Below are 23282 nucleotides of genomic sequence, written 5' to 3'. Positions count from 1 at the left end.
GGAAGATTAATGTCGCCATTAGCGAAAAGAATTTTATAGTATTTCAGATTCTGTTCAAATTTAATTTGTCTTCTGTTTTCATACAACGTTTTGGAAATCATTGACAAACATTTCATGATTAGACTTTATTTATATTTATTTTTAAGAGAGAGTCAATAAAGCTGGCTGAGGATGATTGCGGTTTTTACTTCTTTGTCAAATGCAGAATTTAATGGATTCATAAACGAAAGCATTTTCCCAACTAAACATCGGCATCATTTCTTTAATTAATCGCACCTTAGTTCAAATGGTCACATAAAAATCAAAGGGGTAACAGCGTGTGTCTGTTTTATACTTGTAAAGCAAACGGGGATCTCTCGGATTGAGTTTGGAGAAGGTGCTCGGAGAAAGAGACCCATCGAAACTATTTCTTCCGTTTTTCCTGCAGCGCTGCAAGGATGTCCAGTAATTCCTGAGCTTCGCTGTTTTTTGACGGAGAGGGGTCGTACATCATTGGGAAGCGATCTCGCGATCTAAGCGCTTGGAGAATGTATTGTAGAGGGTAAGGAGGCTGCTGGGGGTCCGTTCTCTTCCCATGTCCTGCAAGAAAGAAAAACGCATACTTTATCTCTGCGCAGTTTAAAGGTGCTGACAGCCAATAAATAGCTACGCAATATTACAAGTACTGGACAGAAAGTAATAAAAGTAAAGGAATGGAGATGTCTTATCTCCTCTACATATTTTTCACATCTAATGGTTTTTTTGGTTTTTTTTTTTTTTTGTAAGCTGAATGTTAAATCGCATTTTCACTTGAATGAAACTGCGATTTTGGAAAATCAGTAATACATAGGATACGTTTTGTTAAGAATACTGTTTCTCCGAATTCAGTTTAAAATTTTTGATATTTAGTTTATCTTTTTATATATATATATATATATATATATATATATATTTGAATAATGTTTGAAATAATCGAAAACTGAATCTTACATAAAAAAGGGGTAAAGCATACATCAGAGGAGCAAAAAGCATTTTCCTCTACATGACGCTTGAGATATAAACTTAAGTGAGAATAAAAAAATAAAAAATAAATAAAAATGCCAGCAGCATGGCAAGAAAGAAGAGCGAAAATTGTAAAATTATACATAACGATCAAACCAACAGGGAGGGAAGAGAATAAAATTACTGCAGCAGAAACTCTCGAAGATAATTTAGAAGTCTAAATAGGAAGATAATAAAATATAATCAATTAAATTTTGAATAGCCAATTAAATGAAATTTAACGGCGCCCCCTCTGACGGGCACCAGGTCCAAATTTATGTGAAATATCACGAGCAGAGATGTGAACAACTACAATAAAATAAAATAAAACAAAAACAGAAATAGACTGACCATCACGCCCCATTTCGACAGAGGCCCACAAGGCCAATAATGGTCAGGGAAACGCTGCATTTCGATCGCTAGACAAATCGCCGCAAAGGCGAATCGATCGAAAGATCAGTCAGCCATCCGATCCCCAGATCGAACTGCCAATGCAGAGGACTTGAATAGCGGTGGTCCTGATGCAGCGAAAATTAAAAATGGAACAGATACAAGCACTCAAATACAAAGCCACACCACTGACAAAAGTAATCTTAACCAGATTATATAGGCAAAACATTCACACACCGGGTAGAAAAGGTTTGAGATCGATTCGAAAGATCGAGTCGATCTTTCGATCGATTCGCCTTTCCGGCGATTTGTCTAGCGATCGAAATGCAGCGATTCCCTCACCATTATTGGCCTTGTGGTCCTCTGTCGAGATGGGGCATAATGGTCACTCTATTTCTGTTTTTGTTTTATTTTATTTTATTGTAGTTGTTCACATCTCTGCTTGTGATATTTCACATAAATTTGGACCTGGTGCCCGTCAGAGGGGGCGCCGTTAAATTTCATTTAATTGGCTATTCAAAATTTAATTGATTATATTTTATTATCTTCCTATTTTTAGACTTCTAAATTATCTTCCAGAGTTTCTGCTGCAATAATTTTATTCTCTTCCCTCCCTGTTGGTTTGATCGTTATGTATAATTTTACAATTTTCGCTCTTCTGTCTTGCCATGCTGCTGGTATTTTTATTTAATTTTTATTTTTTATTTTTATTTATTTTTTTATCATTATTCTCACTTAAGTTTATACATATATATATATATATATATATATATATGTGTGTGTGTGTGTATTGTATATATGTATGCTCAATAATGCTCAATAACAGTACGTACTTACCGAACCCACCATGCTCAATAACAGCATGTACTTACTTGCTGTTATTGAGCAGATGGTGGACAGTAGGTTGAGTGATAGACAGAACCATAGTGGGTTCGGGGCATCTCTCTCTCTCTCTGTGGAAGATTTCTTCTTGTGCGGATCGGTTTGGTCGTGATGTTTTCGATCATGATGGTGGTTTTTCATTTCGCTATGCTTATTCCTAGAAAGCATATCAATGTCGGGTTGAATTTGTAGTTCTTCAGTGTGTCTATCATCCAGCTATGGAACACGGAGTCGAAGGCTTTGCGGTAGTCGGGTTCAGATTGTGGCGCTTCTTGTAGGCTTGCTCCATAACTACAGCGGCAATAGTCAATTGTTCTTTGCATCCTTTGCTTATCTATTTTGCTGCTCGGCCTGATGCTTTGGCCCTCCAAGTGGTCTGATATCTTCTTCTTAGTTATGCAGCTGGTCAGGATCGTGTACAGTGTTGGAAGATAGGTGATCGGTCTGTATAATAATAATAATAATAATAATAATAATAGAAATACAGCCGAACACCTGTCTCCCAACGATACAAGATCCTGACCAGCTGCATAACCAAGAAGATATCAGACCACTCGGAGAGCCAGAACATCATGGCCAAACAGCAGAAAGGATGCAAAGCACAACTAACCATTGATGCCATAGTTATAGAGCAAACCTACAAGAAGCGTCATAACATGTACACAGCTTACATCGATTAACGCAAGGCCTCCGACTCCATACCTCAGAGTTGGCTAATAGAGACGCTGAAGGATCTACAAAGTCAGCGAAAAAAGCAACCATAGCAAAATGGAGTACGACCACCAATGTCGAGAGAATCACAAACAGATCGATCCCCATCAGGAGAGGAACCGTTCAGGGAAATGTCCTGAGCCCCACTGTGATTCTGTCTGTCACTCACCCCGCTATCCACCACGCTCAACAACAGCAAGTATGGATATAACCTCAAAGAGAGAAGGAAAAACTTGTACACCCTGTCCCACCTGATGTATATGGATGACATCAAGCTCTACGCGGCAACCGAGAAGCCACTCCAGCAACTACTCCGGATCACCAAAGAATTCAGCAATAATATCAGGATGGTGTATGATCCAGACAAATGCAAGACCCATGGAATGCATCAAGGGAAATTAATGGGCAGAAATTGTCCATGACAGGGGGAGAGACCAACAAATACTTGGGGATGATGCAAGCTCAGCAGTTACAGCACAAGGAGATCAAGGCCTGCCTAACTGAAAAATGCCATCAGACACTCAAAAGCCTGCTCAAAGCAAAGCTGAACGGAGGGAGCACAGTTAAAGAAATAAACATCTACGCAGTCCCAGTGCTAACGTACTCCTTCAGGATGATATATTGGACTAACACCGAGCTGGAGGATATAATGAGAAAGACAAGGACAATGATGACAAAGAGCCGCCAACACCAACGGAAGTCAACCGTGGAGAGACTGACAATAGCTCGGAAAGAGGGAGAAATGGGCCTGATAGACCTCCTCGAGCAACAGAAGAAAAAGCGATAGCTAACTTCAAGGATTATTTCCAGAAAAACACAGCAGCACTCTACCAGGCCATAAGGAAGATAAATAAGCGGCATACCCTACTCAACCTCCCATCTGACGACTCAAACGAAGATAGAAAGATGGGCAAAGAATACACACCATGGTAGACACTACAATGACCTCCATAAGACCATATAGATATAATGGCTTCCAATGCACGGCTCACGAGCTGGACGCTCTTCCAGAGTTTGAAGGATTTATGCTCGCCATCCAAGACCTAGTAATTGACACCAGGAACTATAGAAAATACATCGCAGAGGAGCTCGGAGTAGCAAATGACACATTTCGACGATGTCACCTGGCCTCAGAAACGATCCAACACATCACCGCAGGATGCAAGGTGGATCACCTAGAAGGAATACACTCGTAGACACGATCAAGTAGACAGGATAATCCATCAGAAGCTAGTGAAGAAATACCAGTTAATCAAAGAGAGTGTACCGTATTACAAGTACGAACCCCAGGCAGTACTAGAGATCCCAACCCATAAGCTGTACTGGGATCGCGCCATAAGAACGGACAATACAGTCCCGCACAACTGACCGGACATAACTCTTGTCGACAAGAAAGAAAAGGCTAATATCAGATGGACATAGCGGTGCAACAACATAGCAATCTCCAGCAAACCCATGAGGAAAAGATCAGAAGTACACGAATCTAAGACAGGAGATCAAAGAGATGTGGCATATGCAACAAGTAACGCCCATCCCGATCATCGTGTCAACGATCGGTATGGTGTCAAAGACCCTACATAACTGTCTAGCAGCAATAGGGAACACCTACAAGGAACTCCAGAAAGTTGTAATATTGAACACCTATAGGACAGTCAGAGAGTTCCTCGACCAACAGTAACACCAGACATAATAACTACCTTGTGTACTTTGTAGTAGCACCCGTCACAGGTTGGAACACATCATCAGGGAGAAATAATAATAATAATAGTAATTATTATTATTATTATTAACCATACTGTGCAAGGAAGCCTGAGGCTTATGCTTTTGCTAAAATGTAATACATGAAATCCATAGTTTATAACTATACTTTGTCATTACTGCAGATAAATAAGTTTCTCTCGCCAGTTGCACAATGTTATTATCACGGTCTTCCCACACCAGGAGGAAAAAGCTTGAGATTGAATCAAACTCAAACCTTTTCTACCCGGTGTGTGAATTCAAACTTAAATCATGCGCGTGGAAACACGGTTTTCCTCTAGTAAACCGCCAAGTGACCAAAGCATCATGCAGTTATGCTGACAATCTGAAGTTCCTCTTTCCCCCACGACCGACAATCCGCATGTGCTACCATCAACAACAGCCCACAGAATTGGACTACATATGTCTTGGAATGTTCCTTAAAAATTAATCCAACAAAATTTGCATATATGATATTTTCCGTAAAATCATATCCAACCCCTCCGAACCTCCAAATCCATGGATCTCCCATTCCACTAGTCACCAAGCAGAGATCTTGAGGTTATTTTTGAATTTGAGAGAGAGAGAGAGAGAGAGAGAGAGAGAAATAAAATTGTAAAGAAGATATTTTTATTGTAAATTTTATTGTAAATATAACCGTACGATGTCACTTGTAAATACTGTGTAATGTGAGGAAGTGTAATGACATGTTTACAAGTTGCATCTTCAATTTTAGAATGTGCATCATCCATCATATATCCTGATGTGAGCATTATCTATTATCCATGTGCATTATCTATTCTGATGTGAGCCCCTGGCCGTTGGCCGTGACGGGGCAATTGCAACTTCACTTAAATCTACATATGTACATTGTATTAATTTAGTTGCAATAAAGATTTTCTCTCTCTCTCTCTTTCTCAATATACTGAAGCCTAAATTTTTATAATTAAAGATATTTTACTGGATTTATACGTTACCATTATTTCATTTCACCATGGATCCCAGTACAACAGGCCCATTTGTTCTCATGCCTTTTAGTTGCATTTTCACTTAACACACACATCTAATGTAATCATAAGAAATAATTTATAAAATTATTTAATGGTCATTTGATTATATTGGAGTACACGTGGGAAATTCACTTCTCGTGAAACAATTATTTTAATTGTTTTAGAAGGATCGCAAAGGTCATGGAAAGTTATATTGACGATCGGGTGACCTTAACATTGTGAATTATATTATTTACAATTGTCTTCAATAAACATCATTAATTATTAAAATAAAAAATTCTTCGAGAAATATTACGAAATACCCCTGAAGTAAAAGGAGCGATGAGTAATTCAAGAGACGCCTGTTAGGCGGCTTGCTGGTAAAACAAAATGGCGTAACTCAAATAGATTGAGATGCATTAAATATGATGATCGTTAGTGAAACTATTAGGTTACATTACTTTCTCTTTTAATTTGAAAAGATCGCTCTAAATTATCCGTTGAGGGATCGGGAAAGAATCTAATTAGCATTATTACAAGCCATACAATGTAGGGGAGCACATAAAATTTACCTGCTAATGGATTACTTCATTCACTTTTTTTGATGCCGATACGAACTGATGGAACCAAGGTTTCATCGTTTGTTCAGATGTGACCGTCCGCCAATTATACACGAGGAACCAAGGGAAGGAATTTTAGGCGATAAAAGTACACTGCACGACAAAATTAACAGAACACGTAAAAAACGTGTGCTGTTAATTTTATAGCGTTGTATAAGAATTTCCAGAAAGATTTCATTACAGAAGTCGATACAAGATGTTAGAAAATATGGTCACATGATATCAGTGCTGCGTATGATTCCTCCAACAGATAAACAGGCCTTATAACGGCGAACCATGATCAATATAACGGTGTCTATAAGATTCTGTGGCAACAAATTCCATTCTTTCACCAGCGCAGACTTTAGTTCACCAAGTGACCGAGGAGTTCGGCGTCGACGTGCAATGCGAAGCCCAAGGGCACTCCACACATCTTCGATCAAATTTAAGTCTGGTGATTGCTGGCCACCGCAGTCGTTGGATATCTTCTGTTTTTAAGATATTCCTCCACCAGTCGAACTCTATGTACAGTGGCGTTGGCGTGCATGAAAAGAAAATCTGGGCCAACTGCACACCGAAAAAAATCTCACATAGGGTGCGAGAATCTGTTCCCGGTACCTCTATCAAAAATATGAAAGGGTGCGGCCGTTGATCATTATTCCGTCCCACACGACGGTTCCACCATAAGTGTCCCTTTCTCTGATGTTGGAGGGGATGGTACCGCATTCCTCGTTATCTGTAGATGAAATAACTAAAATCTGTTTGTAGGCTAAAACAGGGCTCACCAGAGAACAGAACTGTACCCCATTTGTCAGGCTCCAAGTCACTGTTCATGGCACCAATTTCGACGAGCTCTGCGGTGGTTTGGGATTAATAGGATACAAAGCGCTGGATTCCTTGCGTTGAGTCTACTTGAAATGAGCCTTCGTAATAGAGTCCGGTTGGAAATGTTTTCACTTGTGGCCGCAGCAGCCTCAAGAGACAGTTGATGACAAGAATTCGTAGAGTTCCGTGTTTCTTGTTGTTAGAGCCAGATATCAGTCTATTCTAGCTGACGTAGCCCTCGGGCAACCTTAGCTAACTATTCTTGTAACGGTTCCTGTCTCCTGAAACTGCTTCCATAGTGCCAAGACGACATTGGGTAACACATTAAGCGAATGTGCCACCGTTTGCTGCTGCCCGCCATCTCAAAGAATCATCTAAACAACTATGACTTGCCATCCTGAGTACTGGAAATGTGACCATCCCACTGAGCAAGCCAAAAAACGGGAATGAAGTGATGTGGTCCAACCCGTGTTTTTATAGGCATGAATAATTTGCACAATGTGCTGCTCTGTAAGTTGGTATTTCGATTTTTATTGGATATTCGGAATTTGCTGCTAGGATACCTATTATATGAAAAATTCTCCTTAGGCGACACTGTCCACAGTAAAATATTTATGAAAAACATTTTGTTCTGTTCATGTAGAAGAGTAAATACTGTACAAAAGTTGAAAAAAACATTTTAATGTGTTGCAAATTGTTTAATTATTCACTGGGTGAATAATCAAATAATTTGATTCACCCAGCGAATTAAAAAAAAAATATATATAGTGCAATTTTTTTTCATACATATGACATAGGCTATCCGCATACAGCTGAAGCAGTGGCTGTTATGTTTGTTTGTGGTCATGCGCTGGTTGGAGCAATAAATGGGCAATATCGCAGATATGAAATGTTCTCGGTTCTCGTAAAAAAGTCGTCGGTTTTTTCTTTTTTTATTATAAATCATGAATCGTTACTATTTGCTAACGCGCCTGAAATGGAACGCACTGCTCTAACTAACTTGTTTTTTTAAGTAATACCATACTTTTAATTTTATGAGCGTGATTTAGAAAGAACAAATCTCTACAAATTAATGACAACGTTTTGAAACGGTCCGACTTTACATTTTCTTCACTTTTATATATTTATTTCACTTGAAATATGCAGTCGATTTTTGATTCTCCCACTGGGGAGCTGTAAGTCATCGGAGAGCCAGCAACGTTACGAATAGTCAGTTAGCATTTCATGGCTGCACTGGAAATAAATTTATGAGAATAAGGCAATACTAACCTTGCCTTCGACAGTGGCGCAAGCCACGTAAGAGGAGCAGAGAGAAATTAACTCTGGTAACCACAGATCTGAGTTAGCAGATGGTGATCGCTGGGTAGCAATCCATGTGTAATATTTCGACAATTTTATATGAGATGGAGCATTCCTTTATCCTGCTCTTAAAGCAGTGAGGCTCCTTAACATTAGTTATTCAAAAGGAATTCCTTTCCGTTTGAATTATTAATGTTGTGCCAGATGATATTTTTTCTCTTTTACCAGTTCCATTACCAGTCAGCTGAAATCTCGAACTGAGTGGTTGTTGCTTTTGTGGGATGATTTAACATGAATACATTGCGGAATTCGAGACTTGTTAAGGCAGTCTTTGAATAGATGCTCGAATTCTGCGCAGTGCCTACTGGATTTTGGATTATTTTTTAGCACAGTTTTGACACATCGCCATACCCCAGACACCGGAAGTGTTTCAGCTATGAAATTCTTCCTGTGTATATTCCTCCTATGAATAATCTGTTTTATTTATTTTCTGAACTCCAATTATGCCTCGGTTATATAGTTGAGATTATCTTTGGTTTTGGCGCTGGCAGAAAAAAATGTACTTTGGTTTCTTTGGCTGCATATTCCTTTAATAACTCGCTCAAGTTTCTGGCATGAATTTCATCCAGAGTTTTTTTCTTTCAACAGCGAACTGTCAACATCAAACATACCAGGCCCTCTGTCTTCTTTGGAATCTGCACTCTCAAGCCGAAATCTCCAATACTTTCACAAGATTTTTTTACCAGGCTATTTCTTGTCGCGATTTCAATGATTATCCTTCTCTCCCTGATTTTTCTTACGTTTTAACGTTTACATCGTTAATCTGTGAAATGAATTTTTTTCCCAAGACCTTCTGTTTTACAGCATCATTCGATCCAATTCGGTGTCCTCTTTGGCTTTAATTACCAGCATGAGTTTTGTCTGTTTAGTATTCACTTCTGATCTCGTATTTGTGTCCGTTCGCGCTTTGAGCAAAGAATCACCTCAACCAGGAAGTTTTCTTTACTATTCAGACCCTGAAATCTTCCTAGAAACTGGGAGGAGTCACCTTCTCTGTGTCTGTGTCTTCTTTCTCTCCACCATCAAATCTTCAATAAGGAGTTCTGTTTTGGAAACGGTTCCAATACCGCTACTGTCTTAAAACTGTCAGGACCGCTGAAGTCCGAATTAATAAGCTCATAGGTATTATATCCATACATTACATGTGTTCGATTATCGATTTGCCTGTTTTTCTGGACGAAAAACCCGCGTTTCTTAGGGAAGAATCTTTCTGACCAAGTCTAAGACCGACTAACATACCAATGAAAAAAATTCTATAAAATTTCCTCGCATTATTGACGGTATTCGAATCTGCCCTTTTCCATCTTTGCACCATCCTTGCACCATATTAGCCATATGGTGCAAGGAAGCCTGAGGTAGCCAAAAAAATTCCCCAAGTTACCCTGAGAAACAGAGAGAGGAATCACCAAGAAAGAGAAGAATGATGATATCCAGCTCAGGACCCTGGGTTTGCTAAGCCCATACTCACTAGATGTGAGCCGATTTAGTTTATTGCTTTTTTACAATCATCCCCTGAACAGCATTCAAGCTAGAAAGGTGCAAAAAGAGTACTTACAAAATATATACAATAACAGAATTGATGTACAGAAATATTTACAAATATTTTCAATTGTTATTCGATATTTACATAAATCTATGGAATTTGATATACTGGACTTTTGATATACTGGACTTTTGATGGAAGAGTTCTAGAAATGGAAAATGAACGTCACTGATTCCTCGGATCAAGTTAGGATATACAGTTGGTTTTGTCTTGCTAGACATTCCATAATGGTTTAGGCGTGGATCACTCAAAGCTGCGATAAAGGTTCTCCTAGACTGCTTTTTTGTATGTCTTATTTTTTATACACGGTGTAATATGGCTAAACCAACCATATTTCACCGTGTTTTCAGTTGCTTTATTTGCCGTCATGGGTCGATTTCAAGTTCATTAAAAAGTTTAAAGGTGTTTGCTGGAAACATTTCAGGCAGGCAAGATTATAGACTTTCATCCTAAAGGGAAACGGAGAATTTTTTCTGCTTCTGTGACGCGATCTGGGACCTGTAACAATTTCATATATGTCGGGTACATGAACTCTTCTGGTCAGCAATTTCAATGGAGTGACGATATTTTTTCATAGGACACAGAGCTTCCAAGGTATCTTGGAAGCTCCTCGTCAAGGTTGTTGGCGTGTAGTGTAGATCGGGATATAGTGAACGGCAGCCCTCGAATGCGGTTTAGCCATCTTGAAATCCAATATTCACTACTCTGCTTATAGCCACTTTGCTTCACTGATTATAACCACTCTGCTTCCCGCTCAGGTTCTAGTTCCACTACTGCTTCAGCCATACCTTCAATAATAGCAGTGATAAAAATAAATAAATATGATAACTAGCATTGGGCAGAAAATAGTTTGGTTGTTATCCTCCATCTGGTTCAAACGCTACCAGTGATGATAAAATTAGACAAAGAAAAACTGTCATGGCGGCAAATAAAGCAACTGAAAGAGAATCATGTTACAATTTTGAGGTGATTGTGAAAAGTGATTGTGTTGGTTGGGCCATATTACACCGTATATAAAAAGTCTGTAAATTCCTTATGTCATGTGGTCGATTTTCTGTCTGCTGGACAAAAAAAACCTGAGAAAAAATCATGCTATCCTCGCCTGAGACGGGCTCATGAGAGGTACTCATGTACTCTTCTGTGGTCAAAAAGATCCATCAAAAGGATCTCAGAAGAATTTTGAACAATTTTATTGAGAAATACCATCAGATATTTCTACACTTGTTCTGAAAAGCTGTGCTCCTCAGCTTACTCCTGTTCTGTTTCCCCATTTTACACTTATTCCACTGGTGTTTTTTCTTCTGCTTGGAAATTTGCTAATATCAGACCAGTTCCTAGAAAGGATGAAAAATCCCTCCCATCCAATTATCGTCTCTTTGAGCTTAATTCTACTCATTCTAAAGTAATGGAGAAATCCATTAACCGATAACTCGTAAACGTCCATCAGTGATCACCAACATGGATTCCGTCAGTGTCGATATGTTACCCATCTGTGAACATATTCAATGGAAAAAGTTTGAAAACTCAAGCAGTTGCTCTTGACATTTCAAATGCTTCGATTGTGTTTGGCAATTAGCTTCCATCTTATGAATTGCCGATCGTTTTTTTTTTTTTTTGTAATTTAGTATACAGCTTTTTGCTCATTACCCGCTCACTACAGGTGATGGTAGACGGTTCTCTGCTTTCTAACGTCTCCACTTATTCAGGTATTCCTCAAGGTTCCAGTTCTTTCTCCCACTCTTGTTTATTAATGACCTTCTTCCATTAACTGTAAATCCTGTTCACAGTTTTGTTGATGATAGCACATTGCATTCCACCTTCGATTTTCAGAAACCTTGCTCTACACAATCAGCTTCAAGTTCTCGATTATCGAATACCAATTTTTTAAATGTTGATCTCCAGGTAATTCAGTCCTATCATATCTCGCAAAAAAAGAATTCTTTTGCTGTTATGCGCTTATTTTTGATCACCTTCAGATTTCCAGAGAAGAGCATATATCTCCATTAGTGATTACCCTTACTTCTAATCTCCATTCACATAAACACATCATAAATATTGCTTCCTCTGCATCTAAAAATCTGGGGTTTCCATTTCATTCTCGGCGTTACTTTTCTTCTAAACAGATACTCACTCTGTACAAATCTCAAACCCACCCTACCATGGAATTTCGTTCCCACATCTGGGGCTGTACCTCTCTCAGGATTCTAGACTCCATTCAGAAGAGGGCAGTTAGGTTAATTAATGACCCATCTCTTACAGAGTCTCTCCACTCTCTGTCTCAAAGACGTTCTGTTTCTGCTGCATGCCTTTTCTACAGATACTTCCATGGGCACTGTTCCGTTTTCTGGAACAGCTTTCCCCACTGGATTAAACAGGCGATGATTCATTGAATGGTATTTGCTCGTGAAAAAATTCGCTACCTTTTCCCGTATTACAGAAAAGAACATCGAATATGATTATGTTATTATTGAATATGAATATGTTATTATTGAATATGAATATGTTATTATAATAAAATTAGAATAACACAACTATTAGAACAATATTTCTTACCTCCTAGACAAGAGTGACCATACTGTTGACAGCTGCCTATGAAATAAAGATACATTTGTTATTCATATTCTGTGTTAATAAATAATGGAAATTAAAATTAAAATATTAAATATTAATATTTCTATGTTCAAATATTTATTTCTCGTATCGCTGCATACCGTTTTCGAGAATTTCTGTGTATCAACTTAAATATTCGTATTATTATTAACGATATAATGCAGGGTTGAGTTTGATTTTTTCTTCTTTATGGCTCCTAGTCTGTATAATAGTGAAAATTTCGCTTTCATTTTACTTTTTATTCTTAGTGTCGTAATATATCAATTGGGACTTCTCCTTTAAGGTGCCTAGTTAAAACTCTGTAGCTAGTATTTTCTCATGCCGTTGTCCTTCTGCGGATCTCACCAAGAAGGTTACCTTGCCTTTGGACTCTTTATAAGAAACTTATCATTATTTTTAGATGTGTTCTCCATACTTGGACACAGTATCCCTTGTACATCCTTAGTCATTACCCAATTAGCAGCATTATACTATAAAATAGGATTATGACCTCCTTATCTATACAAATTTTCGATAAACCATCGATAGGACACCATGGGCCTCTTTCCGCTGCTGGGAGAACTTTATGATGTCCGACCATACCGTAAGTCCCAAATCCCTCTTTTTCTCTATGTCCTTAGTTCAACCCCGCCAGATGTGTGTGTGTGTGTGTGTGTGTGTGTGTGTGTGTGTGTGTGTGTGTGTGTGTGTGTGTGTGTGTGTGTGTGTGTGTGTGTGTGTGTGTGTGTGGTTTGGGGTTTTGGTTAATTTGCTATTCCAAAGTGCAAGATCTTGAGTTAAAAAAACTTTCTGACATCCTTGAAACTTATCCAAGTTGGCGTGAAGAGACACTGCTTGGTCATTACTCAATTTCTCTCTCTCTTGACGCCATCTGTAAATTTTGATATCACGTTCTATATCTCTTCTTCGATGTCATTTAAGAAAATTGCAGTTATAAGAATATTGGAGACACTGGGAATTCAACGAATGGAATCAGTATTGAAACCTGTTCCTGATAAACCGGTGGTGTTCTACCTACAGCACTCAAGACGTTTCTACAGTGACCTCGAAGTATCATAAAGTATACTTACTGTATCCAAACATTTTTTTCCATTTTAACTAAAAGATAGCATATAGGAATTACTGGTCCAATTCTACTCTTTCAGTCTCTATTACTAAAATGCAAACAGGACAGTGAAAACTTCAAAAAAAGATCAAAACGTTCTCCGCCTCTTTGAAACTTGGCATTTGATTCAGTAGACCAAATAAATTTTGTCTTTCCTATTAAATGTTAGAAGGGGAGAGGAATGCCAATGTTTCACAACTTTCTCTGGATTTTCTATTCTGATTACGTGGTTTTTATATTTAAATCCAATTTTCATGTTTTTAAAAAAATAAAGAAATATTCTTTATTGCAGAGGTATAAATACAATTTGCAACATACCCTTCACTGCTTGTTTGGTCTGGCGTTTCACAGAAACTAGAGATCCTGACAGGTTAGCACCTACATCAAGATATTGGGCCAAGCCTGTCAGTTATTAATAATAGTAATAATAATAATGGTAATAATAACAAATTAATTTATAGTTAATAAAACACGATATGTTATTCACATAATATTAAACAATTATGTACATACTAAGAGACAATGCATATGGAACATCGCTAAAATTCTTGATAAGTTGCATGCATCATAAACCAAATACAGAGACAATACTAATAATACAATTAGAGTGATTGGATTGGATTGGATTGGGGTTTTAATCCAATCCAATCCATTATAACCTCAGTCGAAAAAAACGACTGAAGTTATAATGCGCCAGGGTAAATAATAAGAGGCATATACTTTGACAGGTATCAGGATGATTATTTGTTAAAAGACATGTTATATACAGTAAACCCTCGCTAATCCGGTTACAGTTAATCCGGATCGAAATATGAACAATTCTGCTCACATTTGATAAATCATTAGATAAATCACTCTGACTGTGCAGAGAGAGAGAGAGAGAGAGAGAGAGAGAGAGAGAGAGAGAGAGAGATGGAATATTCATTATATTGTCTTGCGTGTTGTTCATTTTGTTGACTTTGAGTTTTTATTGCTTAATATCGCTTCATTTGCATACTTCTTTAAACATATGTACATAAGTTAACATATTTTATATAATTATCGGTCCTAAAGAATGGAAAAGTGGAATAAAAAGAAAACACGTTACTTTAACTATATTATCAAGCTCAAAGTGATAGAACAACTTGAAAATTGCGTTCCTGGAAAATAAAATTGCTTAAGGATTTGGTATTGGCCAACAGGCTGAGTCATATATTAAAAACCAAAAAGAATCTATAAAGACATTTGCTTTAAAATTCGATGTGGGAAGTGATAAAAGCAGTGATTGATAAATCAAATAAACAGACATTAAAAAAGCCAAAAGAAATATCGCTGGAAGAATCTGTATTTAAGTGATATTCAGAGCAACCATCAAGTGGCGTTGGAGTGCGACGCCAGCGCCACCTGATAAATGTATAAAATAGCAATACATTTATCCATCTATCGATGGATAAATGTATTATCTTTTTATAGTTTTTAAGTAAAGGCCTTTACAGTGATATTTTTTATTTATTTTCATCAGCACCACCTATATTTTATTTATTAAAAATTTCCATTTATTTGTGTTCTAAGTTTTTGTTCTTTTGCTTCACTAATCCGGATGACCTCTCCCCCAATTAAACCAGATTAGCGAGGGTTTACTGTACATGTTATATGTAATGAGGGGAGTTCAGTTGATATAAAGAATTATTTTAGTATATTTAATTTAAATTACTCAAATACATAAATGCTTTTGACAATTTACTCAGATGGCCACTTTATTAGGAACATAATAGCGAGTTTCCCCTTTTCCCTTCAGTCCTCAGAATGGCCTAAATTCTTCATATTATGGATTCAATAATCTGTAAAAGCATCCCATAGGAATGCCGATCCATGTTCACTCAACTGCTTCACATAGTTGTTAGATTGTTTGTGCTCCGTGTATATTGTCTGTAAATTGCGTGTGTTCTGAGGTCGATTTTCGGTTTATTGGCTGCCGTAGCCTTGTGGTCAGGCGCGCGGGTGCATAAGTAGACGTGCCTTGAGTGACCGATGTTCAAGCCCGTGACTACTGAATACGGTGCTGTTTCTTGTATTCTCTCTACCTTGTGAACTCCTCTGGCCGTTTGGTCGTCCAAGAGTATAAACAGAAAATTTATTTATTTAAAATCCCAGTTTTCGGGAGAAAAACCATGCTACCCTCGCTTGAGACCGACTAACTCAGCCATATTGTAAAAAATCCTCCCATCATCGACGGGACTCGAATCCAGTGTAGGAGGACGGCGATCCTACCAACTGATCCCACAAGTGCGCAATTGGATTGAGATCTGATGACTCAGGAGGCCACTGCAGTAAACTGAATTCACTTATGTTTCTGAAAGCAGTTCAGAAACATAAGTGAATTCCCTACTGGAAGAACCCATTCATAGTTGGATACATCGCAGACATGGAAAGGTGTGCTTGGTCAGAAACAATTTCCTGTTGAACTCCCGCATATCCAAAGTACTTATGCTGGTGGTGCCAGGAAGAATGGGTTGCCCGCTATTTTCAACTATTTTTGTCCTTCTTTCCTTCCTTCAGCTTGAAATAGCAGAAAACTGGATTCATCAGTTCAAGCAATGTTTTTCAAATCCTCCATTATCCGATATTAATATTCTCGGGCCCACTACAACAGCATGTTTTGCTAACAGAAGGAAACTGGTCTGATGGTGTGCGCTACCGTAATCGTGACAAGGCACAGTGAGTTGTGCGTTCTGAAATGCCTTGTTGGGTACCAGTTGGTTCTACCGAATTAATTTTTCTGACCATAATTGCTGTTATCTGAATGGTATTTTTAATGAACCCTCAAACGCGAAAGTTAACACCAATAATACTTAATACCGTGCATGGGTTGTAGGTTGAGAAGAGAAGAGAGAAGGTACCGCATCTGAATTTACACTTGACATTATACTTGAATTTTTGTAGATTATAATTTTCAAAGAACGGAAGTAGAATGGATAAACGAGGAATAGAAAATATGGAGAGTAACTGAATGCTGACCATTTATAACATGTATTTGAACTGGTTTGGAAGAGAGTGAGGAACTATAGATGCCAGTTCGGAGGAAGCGTGCCTATGGAAGTATTTATAGAAGAGGCATGCAGAAGAAACAGAAACGTCTAGGGCACAAAGAGTGGAGAGACCTTGTAAGAGACTGATTATTAATTAATATCTTCTTGAATGGAGCTAACAATTTCGAGATAAGTTTTGCAAGTATCACCTATAGATGTCGGAACAAAAAGAAGTGTCATTTATAAAATATTAATTATTTGACAAAACAGAAAAAAAAAACATTAATTAATTAACTAATATAAAATCACTTGGCCATTGAAAATTTGTGTTTCAATTGAACCAGCCATTCTTTGGCTTTTTGGAAAGATGGTGTGGGAAATGGTTTAAATTTACTTTATTTGAATTAATTTAATATACTCAGTGCATATAAGCACCATCCTTCTCAAGCCGGATGGAAAAGGCCGTGATCGAATCCCGTCAACAACGCGAGAAATTTTCATGGACATTGTTTGCAACCTGACCTAGTTAGTATGTCTCGAATTGCGTGGTTTTTTCCTCCCGGAAACTTGGGAAGTGAAAACTACAACTGTTTTTCATCCCACAGACATGAAAATCGACCACAGAACACGCATTTTACAGACGTTATATGTACGGCAGAATATAGTCTGATTCGCTGATGCGTCTAAAATCCCGAAACGTCAACAAAACACACATTGAGTGATCTCACTGAATTAGGAGTACCTACCTAATTCCGTGTTGGACCACAGTTTGCACGGATGACAGCCGCTATTCGCCTAGGCATTGACTCCACCAGATGTCTGTAGGGATCTGCAGCAATGATGCCTACAATGATTCTACAGAGTCCGGATACATGAAAGTTGCGTGTCCATACACTTCATTTCCCGTTCCAAACCATTCCACAGGTGTTCAAATGGATTGAGGCCATTTGGAGATTGATCAAGATGGATGATATCTTCATTGTATTCCCTCAAACCACTTGTGCATAGCGTGGGCCCAATGACATGGCGCATTATCGTCTTGGAAATTCCTATTTCTGTCCGGGGAAAAATGAAACTTGGCACGGTGACATGGTCTACTAAGAGCAGCCGATAAAACTCACCAGTGAAACTTTGGTCTATACGCAGCAGGGGTCCTAGTTCTTGTCAGCAATACATGCTCGATAATAACCTAATTCCCCCACGTGTATTGTGTTCATAAATATCGTGTATTCCGTGGTTGCTTTGCTGGACGATTTCTTCCGAAAACCTGAGTTTTGGGTAGAAAAATCCTTGCTATCCTCGTCTGATACCAACTAATTCAGCCACGAAGTGTAAAGAGCCCATAAAGTTCCTTGTGTCAATGACGAGATTCGAACTCGGGTCTTTTTCACCAGGTGTAGTGAGGACGATGATTGTAAACACTGTGCTACTCGCGAGGACACGCTAGAAGTAAGGAGATCAAAGAAATACAGTAGATGGACGGAAGGAGTTGAGCCTAATCGGGACTCGTAGATTATTATAACGTGTGTTCTTGCCATTACAACAACTACAATAAACATCGAATTGGGACATCGGCTTCGGGCGTGTTGGCCTGGCCCGATTGCAGCTGAATTTTCCATTGCGTGAAGGAGGAATGGACCAAAATACTGACTTCCTGTTATCAAAATCTGGTTCCAAGTCTTATTAAATATCGAATGAGTAAAGGGTTCTTTGAAACCTGCTGGTGTCCAGTTACTTTTAGCTGTAGATTTTAATATCTTTTTTTGCGTTAAAATAATTTTCCTGCTATTGATATTTATTCAGCCAATGGGAGAAGAGAGATGCGGATTACGTGGTAATACGTAACAAATACTAAAATACGTAATATAAGCTTGTTTTACTGTGGTAAAACAAGCTTCTGTTTAGGCATGGTACACGCTATGTTTATCTAACACGACCACGCGGTATCATTCTTGATTTCCATATGTAACGTATTTATGTATTCATAGCTGAGGAAGAGACTCACACAGTGTCGAAAGCGTCTGGAAGTATTTTATTTTATTTTATCAAAATAAGCGAGCGCAGCCCCCTCAGTTCTATATTAAAATTACATTTAAGAAACTAGTGAAATCGTGATGGCTTCTTTCTTTTGTCTACAATAAAATTTAAATCATGTCGAGTATCGCGTCTCAGTTGCTGACTTCGCGTTTAGCCCCACGACGATTCAGTAATGACCTGGTGACATATTACGGATGATATATTGGCGGTATAAATCATTTTGTAGCGACGATACCTGCATACAAATGAGTCCTCGCGCATTACTCATTGGTTGATGGTTGATCTCGTATAAATATTTACAAGCAACAAAGTAAACTTCCAATTACTTCAGTCGAGACAAACGCTGCACGGATTTCATTTTCCCACTTGTGATTTAACAATTTTACCGCTGGAGGGATATTACGCGTCTGCTCATTGTGCGATAAGCAGATGGTTATGTCTTCCATTACTGCGCGATCAGCACAACCAGTCAATGTGAATTTGATTAGTTCGACTGTGGTTATACTGGAGTGTTTTTGGGAACACAACTTAAAAACTTGCTTGGACTGCGCTACTCAAGTCATTTTCAGAATTAGAACAGATTAGCTGATTCTGTGGAATGCAAGCCTTTATTGTAATACTGTTTAAAATCCTTCCACGTGTTAACTTCTTCAATTGGTCTTTTCTTACAAAGTTCACAAGGTCTTTTCTAACAAAATTGAGGTTGCCGTTTTGCTTTTTCTTTTGCGTCTTCATTTAAAGATAAAACTAACTTGCTAGAATCTTATTAGCGCAGTAAACACCGTAAAATTCTGCATTTTTTACAATAAAAAAAAATAACATTCTAGAATCTGGAAATACTAAGAAAGAAATTTGGCGCTCGTACCAACGATCTCATTTTAGTTTTCCGTGCAAAAAATGCAAGAATTCACACAAAAGAACGGTGACATTTCTCTCTTTGTAAGATTGGGCAACTATGATATCCTGCAAACATTGACAAAACAGCTGTAAAGATGTTGTTCGATGTGAGCAGCCATTCAGTGTACGATATGTTGTCCTATAAGCATCTGAAAGAACAGCTGTAAAGACATTGTATGATAGCGACTATCATATCTTTGAAATTTTCTCTTTTGTGTTATCGATTATTAAGTAAACTTCGTAACTTAGCGCGAACTGCTGTTGCAATTACATGGCTGTTCATATGGCGCTTACTTGAACTAGTGACCAGTTTTACTTCACTCTATTAGGCATTAATTTAAAATTAACATCACAGAATATGATAACCCATAACTATACCTCTCTAAAATCTGGAAAATTTTAAAATCTGGTATCTTTCAGTCCTTGAGGCATCTTTGGACTTCCATGGCTATAATATAACGATCTAGATCAGTTAGCACCTTTTGGAAAGATCCGGGTTCTCAGTTTTTTTTTTTTTTAATATAAACCCCAAACACGAGAGGCATTAGAACCTATAGTACTTAGTACCGTGCTTGGGTTGGAGGTTGAGAAGACGAAAGAAGATATTTGTTGACACTGGACTTGAACTTCTGTAATTTTCAGGAAATACGTATGAAGGAAGGTTGTTCCAGAAAACGGCAGTTGAATGAATAAACCAGGAAGTTGAAAAGCTGCTTCTGTGAGTTTGAAGTTAGACAGTAAAAGGATGTTGGCTTCGGACTGTTTTGAAAGAAAGGGAGAGCGGGAATTATAGAAGCCAATTCAGAAGAACAGTGCCCATGGAAGTATCTGTAGAAGAGACATGCAGCAGAATCAGTACGTCTATGAGAAAGCGAGTGGAGAGACTCTGTTAGAGATGAATCATTAATTAACCTAACTGCCCTCTTCTGAACGGAATCAAGAAGCCTGAGAGAGGTTTTGGGGACACCACCCCAGATGTGGGAACAGTATTCCATGGTAGGGCGGATTTGCGATTTATACAGGGTGAGCAGCTGTTTGGAAGAAAAGTCACGCCGAGAGCGAAAGAGAAAACAAAGTTTTTTAGATGCAGAAGAAGCAATATTTGTAATGTGATTGTGCCAAGAGAGGATAGAAGTCAGGGTAATTCCCAAAAGAGATATATCATTTTGCCTAGAAATCGAAGTGTCACCAAATATGAGCATAGGAGCAGAAGAATCCTTTTTGCGAGATATAAGACAAGACTGAGTTTTACAAGGTTTGAAATCAACTAAGTTGTCTATGCCCTACTGGAGAATTACCTGGAGATCTGCATTTAAGGAATTGGTAGGAGATATTCGGGAAATTGAAGCCGATTGAGCAGGGCAAGGTTTCTCAAAATGAAAAGTGGAATGCAATGTGGTATCATCAGCAGAACTATGGATAGGATTTCCAGCCAATGGACGAAGGTCATTAATATACAAGAGGAAAAGAGTGGGGGAAAGAACTGAATCTTGGGGGACACCAGCATTAGTGGAGAAGTTAGAAGACTGACAGCCATCTACCATCACCCTCAGTGAGCGATCAGAGAGAAAACTGGATAACCAATTACAAAAAACAGTTGGCAAACCATAAGATGGAAGCTTGTTTAGGAGACCTTAATGCCAAACACGATCGAAAGCCTTTGAGATGTCAAGAGCAACTGCTTGTGTTTCACCGAACTTTTCCATTGAATTTGTCCATAAATGGGTAATATAAGCCAGAATATCACCAGTGGATGGACACTGACGGAATCCATACTGGCGATCGTTGATCAGACGGAAGGTTTCTAGGTAGTTTAAGAGTTGGCGGTTAATTTATTTCTCCATTACATTAGAAAGAGTAGAAGTAATCGCGATGGGACGATAATATGATGGGAGGAATTTGTCACCCTTTTTAGGAACTGGCTGGATATGAGCAAAAAAGTTTAAGAGCCCTAAATATTGATCTCGAAGTCATTCTAAATCAATATTTTTGATTTCCCTAAGTTTATCCTTATTATTCAAATCTTTAAGGTCAGTAGAAGGTGTAGGATTTCAGATTTATGACAGAATTCGAGTTGTCTTGGTAACAGATCAGTAACTAAGGCGTTAGTATTCACTTAGTGCAAGGATTCATCGCTTTATTCAGTTGCAAATCACCCTATTAATCACCTATTAATTATAGGCAAAGGGTGTCTGTGTCCGTAATCCAGCTGTAACGACGTTTATAGGTTTAAAAATTGTAAAAATGTTTGCTTTTATGATGGTGCGTAGATTTGTTCTTATGAAAATCCCTCCTGATGTTGCCTTGTAAATATTAAATTAAGAGCATATTGAAGACGCAGATACTGAATATTTAGAAAATATTCTTTAAGAATGAAAAGTCGATTTTCCATTTCTCAAGCTGATAGGCCACGGATGAAAAATCTGGTGTTAATCCGAGATAAAAATCGGTCAGTAAGAATCGCGCGCACTTAATTTTACATTGACTCCTCTTGGCAAAACTTTCCCTAATATCGGGACTTTAAGACAGTCCAAGTTCAACCACAGTTTTCGCTATTTTTATTTGATAAACGAATTCTTATTACAACTGAAATGACGTTAAAATATCAAAAACGTTTGAGCAGAAAGAATGTAAAAAGGCAACGAATAGAGTGATTGGGGGAGTTCTTGCCCGTTTTATTTTAATTTTAAAAGTAAATAATAATAATAATATGCATTCTGCTGTTGCAAATACGTTAACAGAACTTTGACTGTGTGCACGCGATGTAAAACTGTCACCATGTTGTCTCGCGTTTAAGCGATTATATTGCCGCTGTTCACAAAGTGATTTCAGAAAAATATTATATATGTATTTCAATTAATTTTTGCTGTTTGAAATTGAAAGTGATAGATGCAGGCTTGCATAACATAAAATGCTTCGAAGTAAGGAGTAACTGTGAAGATCGTTGTTAGCTAAAATTTCCATTCTGAAGAGAAAATATGAGCGCAAGAGATTGGATCTGCAGAACCGTTACTGTACTAGGACGACATTCACGTATGAGAAGTTGGATTACATTCCGCCAATATTGACGTAACTGCTATTGATCAAGGCGAGTGAGAATTTACTTTTTACATATTAAGACACTGAAGAGTTTCTTGTTTAATTTCTAATGCCCTAACACGTGTTTCTTCATTACTCGAAAAAGCTTTTTTTTGGCCTTCTGTTTCTGTCTTCCTATCTGTATAACAGCTAGTTGAGGAGAGAAAGAAGGAGAAATAAAGTTTTCTTACCTCCGCTATCGACCACGATGGCCCAGGTCAGGGTCAGCACGACTGCTACCAGTAGCGTTCTCAGGTGTTGCCACGTCTGCGGTCCCATTGTTACTCTCATGCGTGATAAACGGCTAGTGATCACCTTTATAAAGAATGCCGCGCAAGTGGCGCCCACCAGGTGTAGCAAAGTAGCAAACCGCAGGACACACTGTCATGTTGTTATCAACAGTTGGCCTAATAAGCGTCATCAGTGTCAAGTGAGGTGGAGAGGAAGTCGCCTACTGGTCAGCGGCAAATGCAGGGGGTCACTGACGAGAGG

The 23282-nt window shown here is 38.3% G+C and overlaps 1 protein-coding gene across 1 annotated transcript; it reads right to left on the bottom strand.

Annotated features, from left to right (window-relative positions):
- Positions 1-295: 295 nt before the first annotated feature.
- On the bottom strand, positions 296-23069 carry LOC150075727 (uncharacterized). Its single transcript, XM_090387852.1, has 4 exons — positions 22982-23069; positions 14089-14148; positions 12609-12644; positions 296-579 (listed from the first exon to the last, which is right to left on the bottom strand). Exons 1-4 carry the CDS (start codon positions 23067-23069, stop codon positions 404-406), a joined length of 360 nt encoding a protein of 119 aa, XP_090243978.1. The 3' UTR covers positions 296-403.
- Between the last annotated feature and the right edge of the window lie 213 nt (positions 23070-23282).

This window comes from Mastigoproctus giganteus, chromosome 13 (assembly GCF_048544385.1).
Source record: "Mastigoproctus giganteus isolate SK-2022 chromosome 13, ASM4854438v1, whole genome shotgun sequence".
Taxonomy (NCBI): Eukaryota; Metazoa; Arthropoda; class Arachnida; order Uropygi; family Thelyphonidae; genus Mastigoproctus; species Mastigoproctus giganteus.
The sequence above is the reverse complement of the archived record's forward strand: the minus strand, read 5'-3'. Positions and strand labels throughout refer to the sequence as shown.

Excerpts from the sequence above, each read along its gene's own strand:
- LOC150075727 (XM_090387852.1), bottom strand. The coding sequence starts at position 23,069 with ATGGGACCGCAGACGTGGCAACACCTGAGAACGCTACTGGTAGCAGTC. Across the intron at positions 14,149-22,981 it reads CATCGTGGTCGATAGCGGAG|GTGCTAACCTGTCAGGATCT; the intron begins GTAAGAAAACTT and ends ATCTTGATGTAG. Across the intron at positions 12,645-14,088 it reads GACCAAACAAGCAGTGAAGG|GCAGCTGTCAACAGTATGGT; the intron begins GTATGTTGCAAA and ends TTTATTTCATAG.